Source organism: Mus caroli, unplaced genomic scaffold, assembly GCF_978045245.1.
Source record: "Mus caroli unplaced genomic scaffold, Mus_caroli_1 scaffold_16, whole genome shotgun sequence".
NCBI classification, from domain to species: domain Eukaryota; kingdom Metazoa; phylum Chordata; class Mammalia; order Rodentia; family Muridae; genus Mus; species Mus caroli.
Window position 1 is genome coordinate 28,297,998 of NW_028227271.1, and position 19,881 is coordinate 28,317,878.

Sequence of the window (19,881 nt, forward strand, 5' to 3'; positions counted from 1 at the left end):
AAGGCTCTTGAAGACGAGTCCTGGAGCCTTCATCCCCTCCTGCTCTGGCCCCCACAAGCTTCCCCACGTGGTGTTGGAGGAGGCCTCTTCTGGCAGGTTTTTTAGAATTTTATTTTATGAGAACAGGCGGTTACAGCTCCCCAAGTGCTGTAAAAGTTAATGTGATGGCCTCCCTGCGCCTGTGCTCATTTTTATAATTTTTTATTTTATGAAACAGGACAGGGAGCTTAGTGACTTATTACTATTCATTTCGTTTCAATGCAGTAAATATTGATTCAGTTGGGGGTTTTCAATTTAAACCACTCGGCGATTATATAAAATATTACTGGCTTCTGAAATTATGCTTACCGATCCCTTCGGCTGCTCATTAAGGAAGGAGTGCAATTTTTAGATCCCTTTGCCTTCATCATTCTAATAAATGGGCTGAGATACGTTTTTGCACGGAAGGTGCCACAGAAGTTGCTAGCAGGGGCTTGACAGCACGGATGCAACTCTTAATTTGGAAGTCATTTCAAAGCATCCTTGGTTATTTATTTCTGTTTGAGGCAGGGAGGCCTTTGAGCTCTTGTCCTCTATTGCAAGGCTGAGTGGCATCCTCCTGAGCCGGACACCTGCTGCTTCCACTGAAGCTGAGGCCCACACCCTTCCAAAGCCTTCCAGAGAGGGACTGGCAGGAGAGTCATCTTGGAGGGGCAGCTTCTAGCCCTGACTAACACGAGGCTGGGATGTGCCTGAGGGATGCAAAGTTCTCAGGAAGGGAGGATGGTACTTTTCTTAGAGATCTTTTTATTTATGTATAAGGTGCTTTGCCTGCCTGTGCATCAGTTGCATGTTTGGTGCTTGTAGACAACAAAATAGGGCATCAGATTCCCTGGAACTAGAGTTATAGACCATTGTGAACCACCATGTAGGTGCTAGAAATTGAACTCTAGTCCTCTACAAGAGCACCAAGTTCTCATAACCACTTAGCTATCTCTCCAGCCCTTCTTAGAGATCTTTAAACACAACCCTGCTAACTGGTGGGACAGAGCCAAAACTAAGGCCTGAGCCCCTGAGGAGGAAGTTCTTGGGTGCCAGGGCCCAGGTGCTGCTGGTGGCTGAGCTGGTACTACTGTTGTGTTCTTTCATGTGCTGACAAACAGCACCTAACCACTGTGCTTTGCCCACAGGTCCCCCTCCTAGACTCTGGCCTCAGAGCAGGAAGCCAGCTGGAGCTTCTGCACTCAGGCCTGTTCCTTTGCTTGGTCACTCCGCATCTGAGTGATAGCCTCTGGGTGAGCTCAGGAATGGCCCTATGACCAGGACATGAGAATTCCCTAGGCGACTTCAGTGTTCCTGTGCTCCCAGGTAGGAGGAGCAGAGCCTGAGTTGTTCCTCAGCTGCCTCTCAGAAGAGTAGGACAGGGCTGTAGTCTACAGGATCCTCTTCCCACAGAGTCACATATCCCTATGACAACCTCTTCCAGTACTGTCACTGCTGTTTCATCAGGCTTTCAGGGCTACTGGCACGGAGCTAGGAAGCCATGGCTAGAGTGTTTGTGATGTGACCATCTGAGAAGAGACAGGGAAGGGGTCCAGGCTAGGGGTACAGGTATAAGGTAAGAGGCTTCTTGACAGAGACCTAGGGCCTTGAACTTGGAATGATCCCGTGTTGAGGCCCTATGGGACAGAAGGAAGGCAGGGGCAGGCAGCAGTGATCTGTTCCCCTGTGTCACTTGGTCATCCATGGTCTCTTTGTCCCTCTAGTGAAGCACTAAAGGTAGATAGACCAGCATGAGGGCATGGGAGGTGGTAGGACAATAGCCATCCAAAGGTAGAATGTGCACATTCTCCCTGCTCAGGCTCTGTGCTGACATCCCTCATGGGCTTTTTCTCCTGCTGGCCTTTGTCATGTCTGTGTCTCTTGACTCAGTCTCAGTCTGGTATGCTCTGTGACTGCCTGCCAGTTGCATGTGCTGTCTTTTCTTCCTCCTTTCTCTTTGCACATGTCCCCCTGTGACATGTTCCCTCTTGCCTTCACTTTTGCTTCTTTGACTGAGTGAAACTGTGCCTGACCCTGAGGCTCTGTGCACTACTGGGAGATGCTCTCCAGAATATGCTGCCAGCTCAAGGAGGCTGATGTCTTTCCAGCAGAGGAGTGATTGCTATGCATGGGTTCTGTAGCCTCAGGTGATGCTCCCTTGAGTGCAGGCCTGAGGGGTAGCTCAAGTGGGCACACCTTGGTCCTCCTCCAGGCTGCTTTGGATCCAAGCCTTCTGTAGAAACCTTGCAGCCCAGGGCTTTCCCTTCCAATGGGACTAGGCTACCACAGCTCTATTTTACATGGACACTCTTCTTGGGTAAGGGTGGTGACAGAAGGCTAGGGCAATGGGTCATGGGATTTTCTTTGTACCTACTGAGAAATTTGTGGATTCCAGATCAGGGCTGGCTTCCAAAACACTGGGTTTTGCTTCTGTTCTTGAGCCCCATGTGGTAGAATCTGCTCCAGAGGGTGTAAAGGGGACTGCCCTCTTTACCCTTCTTGTTGGCTTGTGTGATTGATTAAAGTTCTATCTATTGTGATAGGCCTATGGTAAAGAACATCACAGTCAGACAGGAAGGGCCGTACCCCATTCTGGTTTGTGGATGGCCGTCCCTCTTCCTATTGTGGGTAAATCCTGAGGACCAGGACCCAGGAGGACCTCAGTGAGGCTCTGCCACAACATAACCACAGACTACATCATGAACTGTTTAATGACTGAGCTGGAAGGCACATCCTTCTCATGTCTCTGTGGATGGTTGGTAAGAAGGGGCATTCAGAAGGCTTGTAGGCTTTCCTTTAGCGTAGGGAACACATATGCTAACCATATGCAGTTGCAGTTGGTGCCTGAGCCCTAAGGCTGAGGGGCAGACACAGACAATTTTGGACATTTATACACAGAAAAATTGGAGATGCTCTTCTAACAGGGAGAAGCAGAGTATCTTTGTCACTCAGTGCCACCTGGGTGCCTTACATCCTTAAATGCTGTTTTAAATACCTCTTTTAGCCTGTTTTTAGAGGTGGCAGTAAACTGTCATTCAAATAATCAATACCATATCTGACTTCCCATAAATCATCCTCCAGCTGATCTTACCTCAAAACAGGCTTCAGCCTCATGCCTGGGTCGGGGGTGGGGCTGGTGGGTGGTGGCCTTACCTTAGAACTCGAGAAACTGGCATTTCCAGGGATAGGCTCTCATGGTAGCTGCTATCTGAAGAGGTCACACGATTTCTTGGGCTCCCTGCCAGGTGCTCGCTTAGGATACAGGTGGTCTTACCCTAGGACTCCATTGCATCATGCTGGGGAGGAGGGTGGCCAGGGATGGCATCTCTGTCATTACAGTACTTCTAGGAGGAAATGGTACTTCATGGGGTGTAGGGGACATGGGCTCTCAGGTCAGCATGAGGCCCCTCTTTGTTCCATCTCTTTCACCTGCCTCCCCATCTCTCATCTAGATTGCTCTTATAATGCTCTGTTTTGGGATGTAGCTGATTTGGATGATAGCTTATCTCTACCCTGCGCCTAAGGAACAGGCCTCTTGAGGAAGCACCTTCTACTTGGCCCTTCGGTTTCTGTCCTCCACTGCACCCTTCCCTGTCTAGCATTTGCTATGGCTGCTGGAAGTTTTAGTACTTCATGTGCTGCCTGGGCAGCTAAGGCTCATGGGGGCCTGAGGTATGTTTTGCTGGTGACATTGACCTGGTATATGGATTGGAGTTGAAGTTTGAGAGACCTCTTTGTATCAGGAGCAGGCCCAGGTACCCTGGGTTAGCCTGCAGGTATGTGGGCAGGTTGGGACCCCAACTCATGCTGAGCCACTGCCAATACCAGGCCAGGCTCTTGAGGGCTTTCCCCAAGTCAGCAGGGTGCTTGTGGCTGACTGCCCCTCCCTGGAGCTGTAGTCCCTTGTGTAATTTGCAGTGGGATGCCTGTTAAGATTGCGTCCACTTCCCAAGTCAGCACTTAATTGGCAAGGTGCTTGATTTAACAGCGTGGGAGCCTCCACCGGAAAAATGGCTTGAATAAATCTTTGCCTGACGCCAGAAAATAGATATAATCTCAGCATTAACTACATTAATAGTAGCAGGAGCTGAATTAAGAAAGCCATAAAGCATAGGTGGGAGCATAAATTATGGTCCCTCCTCCCCTCCATGTTTGGGTCAGGGAGGTCGGTCCTGGGCGGGGTAAGGGTTTAACCACGGAGCCTGAGCAGCAGCTGTGAGGGACAGCTCTGACGGCCCTGACCTATGGTCTCAAGTGTCTCAGCTGCAGGGAGATTGGTTGTGCGACTTAGTCCTTCCCTCCTGGCTCTTGTTTGTCCTAGGTCTGGGTAATCCTGGCAGAGTGGGTCAACAGTGCCATGAGGTTCTAGAATAACCCTTGTATGTCATCTTTAGGAGTGACAGAACAGGACTGAGTTCTGCTAGAGCGAATGATTGCACCCCCGTGCTGTCCTCTGGTATTTGCATGGAGGAGGACCGTTCCACTGCTTGGTTGGCAGCTGAGTGCCCCTGAGGTCTGACTTTAGGGTCACATTTCTTCTTCATTGTTGTTCCCGCAGTCCTCTTCCCACAGGAACTCTCATTTGATGACAGTGGCTTTAGCTAGGGCAAGTGTCATTGGCTGGACTATTTATTGTATGGGTCCGGCACAGGGCTGTTGTAGTTTGGGAGGCGGGAGGTGGACATGTCCTGCAGAGCTGCTCTGCTCTGTCTTTGCTTGCCACTGTCCCTGTAAGTGAGGATTCCTGAGTCTTGGTTTGTTTCTTTCTTCAGCCTTGTTTATTATTCATGTGTTTCTAGCTTGCCTGTTCCTCATGGATTTGCAGGATGCTGTTAGAGGTCAGGGTGTCATCTCCATCATTTACCTCAGTTTCAGTTTTGCTTTTCTGTTTAAGGTCATTTGCCAGAAGGCCCAATTGTTTTCTATGCCGTGGAGTCTGCCTCTTATGACTCCCTGCATTCGTTTCTGTAGAACAGCCTTCCCTGCTCTGTTGAGCTCCAGAAACCCACCTACCTGCTTCCTATAACACTGATCTCCAAGGCTCTGTCCTGGGCTGTCCCTGGTACTAGAAACATACAGCAGCCTAGAGAGTTACTCCTGTTTGCCTCTTGCTGCGGATTGAATTGTGTTCCATCGGAATTCATAAGGTAAAGCCCTTGACCCTCACGTGACCAAATTTGGAGAAGAGGTCTCTGGGTGTGAGTAAAATTAATGGGGGTCACACATGTTCAGCTCTAATCCAGTCCTACCGGTGCCATATAAGAAAAGGAAGCGACACAGGTGCACACCTTGAGAAAAGCCAGGTGAGGACAGTGGGAAAGAGCCTTCTATAGCCAGGGAAGGCAGCCTCCCCTGAGAGCAGTCGGTAGCCCCTGGGGCTGGGCCTCTCGGCCTCAGGAGGAAGCATGTTTCTGTTGTTGAAGCAACCATGCTGCAGCATCCTGTGGGGTAACCTGAGACAGGCACCTTACCGCTCACTGGTCCTCAGGCTGTCCAGGATGCTGTGTGTGGTATTCGCTTTCTCTCATGGCTTGTCCATTTTCCTATTGATGGGTGTCTTGGTTACTTTTTGCCTTGGCATCTGTCCCCAGAGTTGCTCTTAGCCTTGTTGGGCATGTCTAGGTGACAGAGAACCTTCATGTGTGTGGAGTTCAGCCTTGGGTTGGATGAAGGGATTAGAATATAAGACAACTAGCTCCTATGCTCCTGTTCCACAGCACAGTCAACTATAGCACAAATGTTGCAGTTCCTCCCTTCTCTCATTGGAGCCATGCTGCTGGTATGTGGTAGCATCTCACAGTGTGTGTGTGTGTGTGTGTGTGTGTGTGTGTGTGTGTATGTGTGTACAAATGGAGGTAAGGTGACAATTTGTGGTGTTCTATTTTCTCCTTTTACTGTGTGGGTTCCAGGGATTGACCTCAAGTTGTTAGACTTGACAGCTCAAGCCTTAACCTGCTAAGCCATCTTGCCAGCCCTTTCCCTTTCCCATTTGTACATTTTGACACGTAGATGGTGCAGAGTGGCTTCTACACTTAGCTTCCTGTGGTGGTACTTCTTCATAGAGAGCTTCGTCAAGTCTTTCTCCTGTTTTTCTATGTATTTGCCTTTTTATTGATTTGCCGAAGTACTGTATATGTTATGGGTATATACTCCTAGATGTCTTCTTGTATTGTAAACCTTGTGTTTTGTATTGCTGGGGCTGAAGCCAGGTGCTCGCATATGCTAGATAAGTGCTCTATTGCTGAGCTACACCAGCAGACTGAGGGGTGCTTTTTAATGCTTTGGTTTATCTTTCCTTTCTTTTATGAACAGTGTTTTTTGTATCCTCTTTAAGAAAAATTTGCCAATCCAAGGTCGTATTTTCTTCCAGAAACTTGGAAGTCACATCTGAGTCTATAATCATTCTTGGGCTGAGTTTTATTTTATGGGGTAGGCTAACACTCTGTCTTCCAAAAGAAATTAAAAAAAAGAAGCCCCCTTAACTCACCCAAGTACATGGGCTTCAGCTTTCATTCAGACCCTTAAACACTAGGGCTGTTTGACGCTCCAGTTTTTCCAATGGATGCCTTGCTCATTGGAATCATTCCTTAACATTTTGGAATCATTCCTTAACACTTGTTCTTTCAAGTGACCTTTAGGAATACTGGGTCCTGTTCATAGCCTTCCCCAACAACCACTCTCAAAACGAACAACTTTCTTAGTGTTCTGCTTCTTGCACAGTCTGGAAGGCCCTGCCTTGCTGTGAGTGTTTCCTATTGTCAGTGCTATGGGGGTGCCACTGTGCCTCTCCATGTGGACCAGATACGCCTGTTGTGAAGTTCTTCTGAGTCCTTACTACTTTTTCTTCTGTGTATTCCACCTGGTTTGTTGACATCTTGGAAGAATATTGATTCTCACATACATTTACCTGTTCATCCTTCTAATTCTAATGAGTTTTTATTGTTGAGCCTTGTAGTCTACCACAAGTTGGTATAGAAGCCACTTCTTAGTGAGGCTCCCCTCAGACAGGGAGCCAACTGGATTTGATATAAAGTCTTGGAAGGCTTTTCCCATGGCGTGGAGGAAGAGCATTGTTATGGGTCTACGTGAATAGTCCGACCTGCCTGCGGACACTGAGGGCCTGGCCATGCCCCTCAGCAGCTGGCACATTGCTATTGAGTGGGTCCTGGGCTGATGACGTGGGGAAACTGGTGCCCAGTTGCAGAGGATGGAGGGCATTGCCTGTGGTATATTCCAGCCATTACCACCAAGGATAATTGTGCTGGCCACTGGGCTCCAGCCTCTCTACCCATGTTGCTGAACTCTGCACTCTGAGTAGGGCTATTAAGGCCTAGCAATACCTGTTTTTTGCAGCTAACATACAAAACACCAATAGCTTCAGCTGAAATGGATTTTTAAAAGTGTCATTTTATGGAGAATTTTACTTTCCATCTTGTTGTTTATTAGGCTCTTAAAGGGAAAGCTTGTAATGTATCCATTGATCGAAATACCAATTGAATAGACGTGAGCACATAAAGTACATAAAATCGCCCAGCCCTCATAATAGGGCAGTGGTGTTTGTGATGGAGGCAGTGCAGTTAGCTTTACCCACCACCACTGGGCTGGGCTGGCAAGGGGTGCCCCTGAATTACTGATACTCATTTGTGTGTGTGTGTGTGTGTGTGTGTGTGTGTGTGTGTGTGTGTAAGACAGAGGGTGGAGCAGGACCCTTCAAGGAGTGATACCTGAAGAGTCCTTGGTGACATAGCAGAGCCCTTCCTTGGAGCCCTGTTCATGGGTTAACCTCAGACCTTAATTAGCCAACTCTGTTCCACCCGCTTCACGAACAGCCATCTACCTGCATCCCCACCTACTATGTGCTCTCACCTGTCCCAGGTTGACCTCTTTGCTTTCCTACAGTACACATAGTCAGCTTTTTTCATGCATATTCTTACCCTCACTGTGGCCCTCTGGGGCAAGAGTGCCCCTTTCCTTTGTACATGGTGCCTGTATCCTAGGGATAATAAGGAGTCTTAGTTAACACCCCCAACCTCGTGGCTCTGCTCTGCTTGTCCCTTGTGGACCCGGTAGTCTTCTCCCCAGGACTGTCTCCATCTTGGAACCCTGAGATGCTGAGTTGTCCAAGTCATTGAGATAAGACTATTGAGTGAGGCTTTTGTCTTCCAGAGCATTTTGTCTGCTGCCCTGCCCAAGATGTGCAGGTACTGAAACCCTTAGGTAGGACTAGCTCTAGGGAAAAGGTGTGTTTATACTGCTTGGTTACCCCCCCCCCATTGCCCATGTACTTGCATACACATGGGCACACATACTAACTCACTCTCCCGAGCTGAATGGCTGGGGTGGGGCGGTCTGTTTCTAGTGGAAAGCCCTGCTAAGCAGTTTAGTGCCTGTCACGGCGGCTCCGCCTGACCTACTTGGGGATTCGCCGTGCAAGCTGCCTCTTCTGCTGACTGCGCACTCTCGATCGCTCAGCTCCAAGCTTCAAAAACCGTGCTCCATTTCCTGAAAAATGCTTCCCTGGTTGTTTTCTCTGCTCCCCAGCCAGCCTGCCCAACTCCTGTTCCATCACCACCAGCTTGGGCAGCCTGGCCCCACGTGCTGCCATTCTCTGGCTAGCCATGGTGGGGTCATCATTCTGCACCCATGTGTTCTGACCCTCCTCCTCCTCCTCTTTCCCAGCCTATTGCTTCCTTGGTGCTCAGCCTTTGATGCACAGATAGGTACCTGGTTTGCCAGATCTCCTTGCCCCCTCTAGCAAGACTTCCTTGTTCTGTCTCCTGCTATCCCTGCCTGTAACTGACCAGAGCTTTCAGATACACCCTGGTCCCTGCCCTTCCTGGGAGATCCTGGGAGCCCCATACCACACACCTCTGCTCCCATTTGGCACGTGTCCATTAGCACAGATTTCTAGAGCTTCCCACATTCTACCCAGCGTAGGCCTTGTCCCCTGGGAGTCCTAGATGACAGACAAATGGCTAGGTAGAACTCATGTCTTTCCTGGGCTTGGAGTGTCTCACCCTCACTGAGTATTGAGGAAAGCTTCCCCAAGGGCATAATACCTGAGCCTGGATCCAGATCTAATCATGTCTTTAGGCAGAGGGACATCATGAGCAAAGGCCCAATACCAGGGAGTACAATACTTTGCAGGCTCTGCAACTTTCTAGGAAAATTGAAATTCTAGACTGACTAGCAGGGACTCAGGAGCCCAGCCCTGTGTGAAATACACAGACTGAGGAAATGGGAGGAACTTTATCAGTTGTGTAGTTACCAACAAATGGTCAGGCAAGAGTGGATGAAGGGACCTTAACCTGACCCAGTGGAAGCCAGACTGGACTCCAGAGTATCAACACAGGACAGACAGATGAGGCCCAGGGCTGGAGGGGAGGTGGTAAGGCCTTTGTTTCTTAGAAGTCTGGTTGGGGGTGGGGGGCGGGGAGGCAGGGCAGAAGATACTGGGGATGGAGATAGACAGATTAGAGGAAGAGGGTGAGTATGGGCAGAGCTGGGCGGGACAGGAGGGTTCTCGGTGGAGCTTGTCATTGTCTTCACCAGTACTGTTAAGGGTCAGGTTTCTTCTGTCTGTGCAGCTTGGTGTGCTGAAAGGAAATGAGCCTTAGATCCCTTCCCCAGCCACTCTGGGCTTCTTCTCTATAAGAGCCATACTCCTTGCCTCGGCTACTAGAGTAACTCTCTTCCCTCAGCACCAGTCACTGTAGAGACTGGCTCTGATCTCAGTGTCTGTTGTTCAGAGATGCCATTGGACCTGGTATGTGTGGCCTTCCAAGTTTAGAATTACTTGGCTATGGCCTGGGCCTCTGCATGTCACCTGACTGTCCCTTTCTTGCCCAGAGTCTCCTCCAGGGTCCTTGGCCTCCTCACCACCTGTGCTGGGTCTGTACTGTTCACACTGGTCTCTAAGAGACGGGTGTGTTGCATGTCAGGGTCCCATGCATGAGAAGATTACAGAGCCAAAAGAATAGTGCCCAGTCTAAGGCCAAGCTGCTTGGAGGACTGTGCCCAAGAGGGTCAGGTAGGCAGTTGTTAGGAAGAGCTGTCTGCCAGATACCTGTCCACTAACCTCAGGATGCTGCTGCTGCTTATACAAGAATTGGAGCGTTGTGTTGCGTCCAGGTCCTATAAAGCTAGGGAACGCCAGGCTTAGCCACCCAAGTACCCCCAACCACATCACTACCTCTCTGCCAGACCAGACAGCTTCAGGCTTGGAAGTTTCCACTGTTCATAATGAAGTGGACACACAGCACTTCTAATTTTTTTCTTTCTTTCTTTTTAAGAAAGAAAGAAATACCTACTTTTGAGGTGTGTGTCTTTCTCCCCATTATCACTGCTTTTCATTTAAAATGTTATCTCCCCCTGCCCCATCCTTTGTGTGCCCCCCCCAAGGGTAAGAGGGGAGGCCCAGCCTCACCCTGGTGTAGTCAAGGTTATGGTGATAAATCCCGGGGCATTGTCACTTCTATTCGGAGTAAATTGGCTGGCCGCTTTCGGGCTGAAGGAAAGATAATTTGCTGTAGTATTTCAAATGGATTAGAAATGGATTTGAAGGGAAAGTTCATGCCTCCCATTACAAAGGCGAGAAAGAAGACTATCTTAAGGCACTGTTCCCTCCCTGGCCTTCATTATCCACGCTTAATACCTTTCCTATTTTCCAGCGTTAATGAAATTTCCTGGCGGCATGGGCCTGCTGGACGGATGGGAGAAGCCTTTAGATCTGCGGCTCCCATTGCAGAAAAGGAATTACAGAGCCGTGCTGCGAGGGCAGGCGCTTGCAGGGTCCTTGGCCCTGCTATTATCTCATTAATTTTATCCTCTCTTCTCTGTACAGTTCGTTTCCAAAGGCTGTCCTCTCCATTAGGGTAACAATTTACTGGAGTGCTGTGACACCCATGGCAGTAAAAAGCTACAAGGCCCCACCTGGCGCCCTCTGTTGTGGCTTCCAAAGCCAGTGAGCTGGCAGGGGTGTGGGTGGATGGGTGAGGGAAAGGCCTTTGCCTTGCTGGGTTAAGCCCCAGGGTCCAGCACTCCCTGAGAGCTCATCCGTATCAGTACCCCATATGTAGCCTTTTCCATACAAGGCTTCCAGGCTCTTGGTTGAGAAAAGCAGTGGGTAGGACCTGTCCACATTCCCTACAGAACCTGGATCCCCGGGCCTTTGCACACAGAGACTGGGAGAAGAACAGAGGGGATCCACAGATAGCCCACAGTTGTTACCACTATCTAATGAACAGGATTTTGTTTGTTTGTTTTATTTCTTTGTTTTTTAAAAAAGGAAGAAAAAGGGACAAATGGATGTTTCCTGATCATCAATAAGGATTTAAACATGTCAAGCCATGGTGTACACCTGTAATTCCAGCACGCAAGAGTCTGAGAGAGAAGGGTCTCTTGCTTGAAGTCATCTTGCCCTACATAGTGAGACCTTGTCTCAAAAAAAGCAGTGCAAACCGAAACAAAGTAAACACGTGGAATAACTCAGACTGTTTTGGGAAGAAGTGTAAGCACAGATAAGCCTCAACTCTGAAGACCAGTCATGAAAAACTGCCTTGTTGACCTGAGGGTGACGGCAGTGGGAACCAGGTCTGGGCTGGCACGTCCTAGCCCAACGTTAGACCCAGGCTGACTCCTGACTCCTCGTTCCTTGAAGCAGGTTCTTGATAGTCTCCAACTCAAGACTCCCTTATGTATAATGGAGGGGCTGCAGGCCTCCTTCTTGGGCAAGTCCTTGAAGAAGAACAAGAACTCCATGGTTCTGGCTGGACCTGCCTAGTTCTCTGGCTGCCTCACACAGTTTTAGCCTGTGACTTCTTTTCTGTGGCTATATCTAGGGAGGACTAGGTGGGAATCCCATTTAGGGCTCCCCGTGCATTAGCACAGCTCTCTAAGAAACCTCTAGAGGGAGAGCATCAGGAGTGTTCCCACAGGGCTGGGCTAAGACTGTAGTTGAGCATGCGTGTTTGTCTTCTGAGCTCATCTTTCTGGTGGCTGTGTATTTGCTCATATTATATAGATGGCTATAGAGATGGAGTGCTTGGGAGAAGTATTATGAGAAGAGGGCCTGCATAGATCCACCCGGGGGCTTATCAGTCTTCTGATAAGGACCAGAGCTGGCTTCTAGCTCCCGTTGTAGGGTGGCCAGAAGCTAGGTGAGCAGTCACCAGTTTCCTCTGCCTCAGAATGCCGCTCTAGCCTCAGGCTGGTGGGTGCAGGGTTATCTTCTCTAGGAAGAGTGAGGAGACAGTCTCAGGCTGACCAGACTCCATCCGTTTCTGCTCTAGTGCCAGTTCATTTTAACTTAGGGTTTAGGATTAAGTTAAACTTTAGGATTAAGTTTCCCTTTGTGAAATGGACACAGATCTGATGGAAAGGCCAGGACACACCATCAAGCCTCTAAGACTGACAAGTAAGGGGCTGGTATAGCAGGAGGCCGCTCTTGGTTGGGCCTTCCTCATACTCAGTGAAAGCCAGGGTACAAAGTCTGATAGACTAGCTCCTGGAGGTCCCAGTCTCTTCGGGTGCTCCTGTCTAATCCGGATGGTACCCACTATAGGGCCGGTGAAGTGTGTGAGAGGTGGGGCAGGGAAAGGCCAGGCAGACTGATCACTGCAGCATGGCTTCATGGAGGCCTCTTTCCTTCCAAGATTGGTGTTTGTGAACTTGAATTTTAATTAAGAGAAACTGGGTTAAGTGCCTTCTGTGGCCTCCCTACCACCGTGTTTGTACTTACACCGCAGCTTTGGTCCCCTGACGTCTGCCTCGCTTTGCTCACATTATCTCACTAATGAGCCCTCTGAGGCCACGGGCTGGCAAGAGGAGAGACTAATGCTCAAAGAGGGGGTATGGTGCTGAATGTTAGAGTGGGAGCGGGGCCCAAGTACATGGCTACCCTCCCCCTAGTGATTTTTCTCTCTGGGTGGCTCCCCCTGTGGGTGGCAGGGCAGGCTATGGTGGGCAGTGCTGCAGGTGTCTTGATGAGGCAAGCAAGCAACCCCCCTCTGGCTGTTACTCTACAGGTCAGCTCTGGAGATACCTCCTTGGCCCGAGTTTGCTAGAAAAGGTCTCTTACAGCTGTGGAATCTCAGACATTCTTTCAGGAACTAGGCATGTATAGTCCACAGGGCCATGGGAGCCAGTGGGGGTACCCCTCTGGAAGAGATGGGTCACAGCCTGTACCAGGTAGGATATGTTGGCCTTACCTTCAATTTTAGCTGTTCTCTGGGGAGTGGGGTCTGCTGTGTGCTCTGCTAATATATAGCTGGTGCCCATTGCTCAGACTTGCCACTAGAGGGCAGTGGTTCAGGCTGTGATCATGTGATACGTAGTGTGATTTACATAAAAGAGATACCACTAAACCGCCCTCCCTGGGGACAGTCTGCTCCAATCTCAGTTAAGCAGGGGCTGTAACATTGGTGGAGGACTGAGGCCTTCTCTCCCAAGTGATAGCAACATCAAAGCCCTTCCTCAGCTTGTTTAGTGCTTGAGCCTCCAGAGGTCTTAGGGTGTCTGGTAGACCTGAAATCTTGGAAAGAACAATAGGGTGGCCTCTGAAGTCCAAGACTGACCTAGCTTCGATCTGTTCTCCCAGCCACCAGAACTACAGCAGCCTCAGACTCTTGAACAGCAATTCCTTTCCTTTCCTTTCCACCCACCACCACCTCTTTTGTTTGTTTGAGACAGGGTTTCTCTGTTTCACCCTTGCTGTCCTGGAACTCACTCTGTAGACCAGGCTGGCCTCGAACTCAGAGATCCACCTGCCTCTGCCTCTCAAGTACTACAATTAAAGGTGTTCACCACCACTGCCTAGCTTGAACAGCAGTTTTTAATCCTATACAGTGGGCCTGATAGGGTTGTGAGACTGCCCTCATATAGTCTCAGTACAGAGCATTGGGTAAAGAGAAGGGCATAATGAGTTTAGCCTTGACCACCAGATCTAGAGCTTATTCTGGGCCATGCCTGATAAACAGTTTGTTGTCTTTGTAGGTCCCTAGTGCTAAACCGCCTTCGTCCAGCAATCACTGTGGGAGGGAAAGCCCCACCTGGTTCCCCTCGATGGCGCAACAAAGGCTACCGCTGCATTGGAGGGGTTCTGTACAAGGTGTCTGCCAACAAGCTCTCCAAAACTTCTAGCAGGCCCAGTGATGGCAACAGGACCCTCCTCCGCACAGGTGAGTGAGCTGGGATGGTGAAGAGTATGGGGGCGGGGTAGGCATTGAACGTTAGTGTTTCACTTTCTCTGGACGTAGGTTCTACCCTGAAGCTCTCAGCTGTGGGCATAGCCATGTAAGAGGGACAAGGTCTGGAACTTCTAAGCTAAAGAATAGATAGACCCAGAGAACTGGATAGACATAGGGTGTTAGGAGCTATCCCTTATGAAACTGAAGGGGCAGCCAACATAGGGAAGCCCTGCAACCCTAGTGTCTCCTGGGAGTCTGAATGGCGCTGGCCTCTTGCTTGGCTGAGCAGCCCCAGATTTTCTATGGGAGACGATGCAGGAGCGCCTGTGTTTTGCTTTTGGACAAAGGATGAACCAGGTATGGTAAACATGCCCGGGTGAGCGAACACCTGGGGCCATGGCACCCTTAATCACATTGGTGATGCCTCACCAACTGTATCTAGAGGCAGGCACCGCCACTGCTGCAAGCCCCCTGCAGCCTGGGGACAGGCTGAGGAGAAGGGAATGCTTTGGATGTGCTTATTGTACAAATTAACTAGAAAAGTATTTTGGTTTCAGTCCAATTTTAGCCTCTTCTTTGCCCATCAAAAAATACGGCAAGGTTGTGGATTGCTCTGGAATTGCCGAGGCTCAGCTGTGCCCAGCAGCTTACTCACTCACTCACCAGAGGAACTGAAAGGAGAAGGGCTCAACCTGGGAGACGGCAGTGCCCAGGGCAGTAGACACATCCTATTTGGGAGAGCCAGCTTCTCTGTGTCCCTGCCAGGCTGTGCTTGAGAGTTGCTCTTCAGGAAAGGCGTTCCCAGGTGCTATTCTCTGGGGAAGAAGCACAGGGAACTTGGCTCCTGTGATGTATTCCTCTGGGGGTGGAAGAGCCTGATAGACTGACTTGAGAACTGTGGTAGTAGCTTGGGCTCCTGCCCTGACTCTTACAAGTCCCCGAGTCTCCACCTCCCCACCAGTACCCACCGTGGTCTCCCTATGCCTGTGACTTTGCTCTGTCTCATACTTCAGGCTTCCTAAGCACCAAGGCATGGGTTAGGACTGAACCTTGAACTGGGAAATAAGCCCTCTCATCTTCCTGGAGTGACCACTATCACCATATAGTCACATGGTCCTGTCCTTAGATCCTGGCACTAGCCATCTTGTGCTGCGTCTTGATTTACGCTGTGTCAGGCTGGATGGGCCTAGGGCTTGGAGCAATAACAGCCACCTGAGCTTCTTGTATCCCTCAAACCTGGGGAAGGTGGAAATGAGAGATGTAAATTTTGGCAGGGCAGGTGGCAGTGCTAGGTTTGGCCTCTCATAGTCAAGTGTCCTTCATTGGGAGATGGTGGATTCTAAGCTACAAAGAGGACTGGGCTGCTTCCCTCTTCCTTCTCATTGGGAAGCTGTCTGTTCCTGTGACCTAGGGGCCAAGCGCTGAGTTCTGTAGACTCTGCCTTTCTGTCTCCCACACTCCGAGTGTTGTCCATATCACTGTGCTGTGAACAGTTCCTCTGGGCCTGTCCTTTTTGCCCCCTTTCTTTGCTATGGACCGAATGATGAAAGAATCTGTGTTCTCGCAAGCCCTTGGAGCCTTATTCCACCAGTACTCTAGCAGCCACCCAGAGCCTACCTCCATTCAACCAGTTACCTAAGGAAACGTGTTGCGAGCAGGCTGGGAGTCCCAGCGCGCCTCTCTACCGCTATCTCTGTTCCTGTCTCTGCTCTAGCCAAGGCCTCAACCTGCTGCTGTCAGGACTTTCACTGTCCCTGACTTACCAACTAACCCTGGGCAGCCACTCTGGGACCCTTCTGGGGCTTGGCTTTTCCCTACTTGGTTTGGGATGAGAGAGAGAGCTCTGCAAAACCACACCCTTCTTTCTGAGCCAGGGAAGATGATCCGTGGGCTGGATAGCACCTGATGCCCAGACAAGCCCCCCTCAACATGACCCCCACCCCACAGTGAAGAAGGTATATTGCTCCCAACTGTGCACTACCGCTGACTGGCCCACTTACAGTAGTCATAATTAAAGAAATAAATTTCCTTCCCTAGTGTCAGCAAACCTTTGACTTCAACAAGAAAGTACAACCCTTCACAGGAGGGATGGGGCACTGACTCCTCTCCTGGCCCCCCCTCCAGGCCCTCAAGGACAGAGTCAGCATCAGCCATGGCTTTCTTGGCTTTCTGAAGTTCAGCCCACCTTCCCGGGTTTACCTGCTATTCAGATGGCTCAGTTCCTGCACCTTTGCCCTGAAATTAGGCCTAGGACCTGTGTCCTTGGTTAGCTAGACTTGCTGAGGGCACAAAGAGCCTGACAGTCCTTTCAGTGAGGGACAGAAGTCCAGTCTCAGGCTAGTCCTGGCTTCTTGAGGAACTCCAGGGCCCTCAGGCCAAAGAGAGGCAGGTATGGTATGTATTTTTTGCTGCTGACTAGCTACCTACATGTTTGTGGGCAAGGGATGTATCTGTAATTTTTTTCTTCTGTTTGTTTTTGAGACAGGGTCTTTTTATTATGTAGATCTGGAGGCCTTGGAACTCAGGCCTCAGACTCACAGAGATCCATCTGCCTCTGCCTCTGCCTCTGCCTCCTGAGTCCTGAGATTAAAAGCATGTGCCACAACCCCTCGCCTCCTATAGCTACTTTTTGTGGCCTACCTTCTCCTTCCTGAGTACCAGGAGGTTACACAGAGGGGCATGTGGGGAAGCCATGCCAGCTGCACTCCAGGGGTGCAGAACTGCCAGCCATGGAGCCCCTGCTCACATGCTGTTCCTACTGACAGTTAGTTCCTCTGCCACTTTGGTTTTCTTTCCAAGATTGCAGCTCTAGGTGCTTTTGTTGAATGTGCCCTGCCTGGACCCGGCAGGCTTCAGCCAAGTAGACCTGGGCTTTAGGAGGCCCTTGCTCTAACCTCCTGGGCGTAACTAGTCAGCTCTGCAGTGGAGCTCAGGCAAATACCTGAGCTCAGTCCCTTGTTTGCCTGATGGGCTCTGCCAGAGTGATAGCCATGTGCTGAGGAGACTCTGACCTCTCAGAAAGATGAGCTCCCTTTGAGGACCAGGGAACAGACAGGGCACTAAGCAAGGGTAGAGCTGGAGGGAGCCAGGATTTATTCTGGGAAGCTCCAGGAAGTGAAAGTGCTCCAGAGCGCACAGCAGAGACAGCACCTTGTGCTCCCAGGTCAGGGCTATGCTTTTTGCACCTCTGGTTGCTTCTTTTCAAGCCAGCTACTTTATGTGCATTTTTAACACTGCAAAGCATTTGGAAAGGTGCCTCCTATCCTTGTCAAAACTCCCACCGTGAACCCCACGCTGATGTGTTTTTAAAAGCAGAAAGTGGAAAGACGAGAAAGCTGCTCCCTACCAAGTCCTGACAGGTGGCACGTGACGCCCCCGTGTCCCTGTCTGGGAGCAGATGGTGCCAGTGCTACCAGCAGCCTGGGCGACAGCCCGGGAACTAGTGCTCATTGACAGACTATCACATTGCACGTCACTGGTTACAAAGACTGGCAGGTGTGAGTGTGTGTCTGTGCCACCTGGACAGTACTCCACTGCCACCCTAAGGGCAGGTGTCCTTCACTGGAAATAGAGGCTACCTTAAATTCTTTGCCTCGACCTGCCCTGAAAGCCTTATCCTCCTTCCTTCCTTTCCCCATGTTGCTTCCTCCTCAGGCCCTGCAGTCTTCCCTGTGCCCTCAGCTCCTGTACCTACTTTGAGGTTCTCAGTCATGCCCCAACTTCCTGAGCTGGCAGTTATTCAACAGGGCCTCTGCTTCCCACTGGGACCCCACGGATGCCCTTTGCAAACTCAAGGGCACCGCGATTAAATATAGGACAACCTCTGGCCAAAGAGTCCCACAAAATCCCAGGAGGGTAATACCCAGCCTCACAGCTCATTCAGCAGATACCTCAGGTAGTTCCAAGCAGCAGGCATATTTCCCTCACAGGCCTGGGCTTGTCTTAGGCCCTAAGTTCCTAAGGTATCAAGGTTCATCAGATGACCCACCCCTGCCTAGGGAGAATGTTAAGAGTGTAGGGAGCTCTTAGGGCCACGTAGCTTACAGGGTTTCCAGGGGAGAGGGTCTGAGTTTAAACCAGCGAGGCATGTCGGGCTGAGTGGATCTGGGGTAGACTGAGGAATGCTCTGGAGCAGATCACCAGTGTTCTCATGGAGGAGCAGGGCCTGGTTATGTGGGTTCAGGCGCTTTAGAACATCCCCTTTTAAAACCTAGATGGCTTTGTCATCACCTCAGGTCCTCAGAATTTCTGAATGATGTCACTTGTGCCTCTTAGTGCTGTATTCATTTCAGCAGCTGCTCTGTAGGAAATTGGATCTGGTCTGGGAAGGGTCATGTGCGTATTTGAGGAACCAGGGAAGCCATCCTGAGCAGGTCCTCCCCTGCCTGCCCTGGGATCCTGGAGTTGGCCTGTGTCTTTAAAAGGCAGGCAAAGCGGAGTGGTGAGCATCCACCCCATGGATACCTTGAAGTTCTCAGAGATCACCATTCCCACCCCATTGTCTTATTCATGCCACATGGCCACCTCAGACCCACACACCCTTGTCTGTAGCCGCTGTGCTGCATTCTTCTTCCTCTTCCTTCTCTCCTTCCCTCATCCCCTTCTCTCCTTTGTTCTCCCCCTCTTCCTCCACTTCCTCCCCTTCATCTCGCTTCTCCTCTGTCTCCTTCCCCATCTCCTTCCCTTTCCCTCTTCTCTATCCTTCCCCTCTCCCTCCTCCCTCTTCTCTTCCTCTTCTCTTTCCTCCTCCCCATCCTTCCCCTCTCCCTCCTCCCTCTTCTCTTCCTCTTCTCTTTCCTCCTCCCCATCCTTCCCCTCTCCCTCCTCCCTCTTCTCTTCCTCTTCTCTTTCCTCCTCCCCATCCTTCCCCTCTCCCTCCTCCCTCTTCTCTTCCTCTTCTCTTTCCTCCTCCCCATCCTTCCCCTCTCCCTCCTCCCTCTTCTCTTCCTCTTCTCTTTCCTCCTCCCCATCCTTCCCCTCTCCCTCCTCCCTCTTCTCTTCCTCTTCTCTTTCCTCCTCCCCATCCTTCCCCTCTCCCTCCTCCCTCTTCTCTTCCTCTTCTCTTTCCTCCTCCCCATCCTTCCCCTCTCCCTCCTCCCTCTTCTCTTCCTCTTCTCTTTCCTCCTCCCCATCCTTCCCCTCTCCCTCCTCCCTCTTCTCTTCCTCTTCTCTTTCCTCCTCCCCATCCTTCCCCTCTTCCTCCCACTCCTTCCACCCATCTTCCTTTATCATTTCCTGTTTCTTCCCCTCTTCTCTTCCTTTTTCCTTTCTTCTCCTTCCTTTCCTCCTCCCTCCCCCTCCCCCTTCTTCATTTTCCCTCCTCTTCTTTTCCCTCTTCTCCTTTCTTCCTCCCTCTCTTTGCCTTCTTTCTCTCCTCCTTCCCCTATCCCTCCCCTCTTCCATTCTCCCTTTTCTTTTTTAAACAATTCTTTAAGTCTAAAACCAATTTTTCTCCTGTGTATACTGGCCCATCTTTTCTTCCCTGGTATAAGCTGCCCTTTCTGTTTCTTTCCCAGGCTTGACAAAGTGAGGTGCCATCACCTTTGTCATTTGCACAATGGCCTCCTTGGTAGCCAGACAAGGACAGAGCCTAGAATCATGTCCATAGGCCAGTCTTTACCTCAGCCCAAGGACCTGCCCCATGAGCCACCTGGACACAGGGGAGCAGGAAGCT

At 50.4% G+C, this 19,881-nt stretch overlaps 1 protein-coding gene across 2 annotated transcripts in view; it reads left to right on the top strand.

Moving 5' to 3' along the window:
* Window positions 1–19,881, top strand: part of Zc3h3 (zinc finger CCCH-type containing 3) — an 86,472-nt gene that overhangs the window by 42,037 nt on the left and 24,554 nt on the right. For both annotated transcript variants that reach the window (XM_021184025.3, XM_085831508.1), the window contains one exon: window positions 14,014–14,198. In XM_021184025.3, coding sequence (XP_021039684.1) covers window positions 14,014–14,198 — 185 coding nt within the window. The remainder of the gene's footprint in view (window positions 1–14,013; window positions 14,199–19,881) is intronic.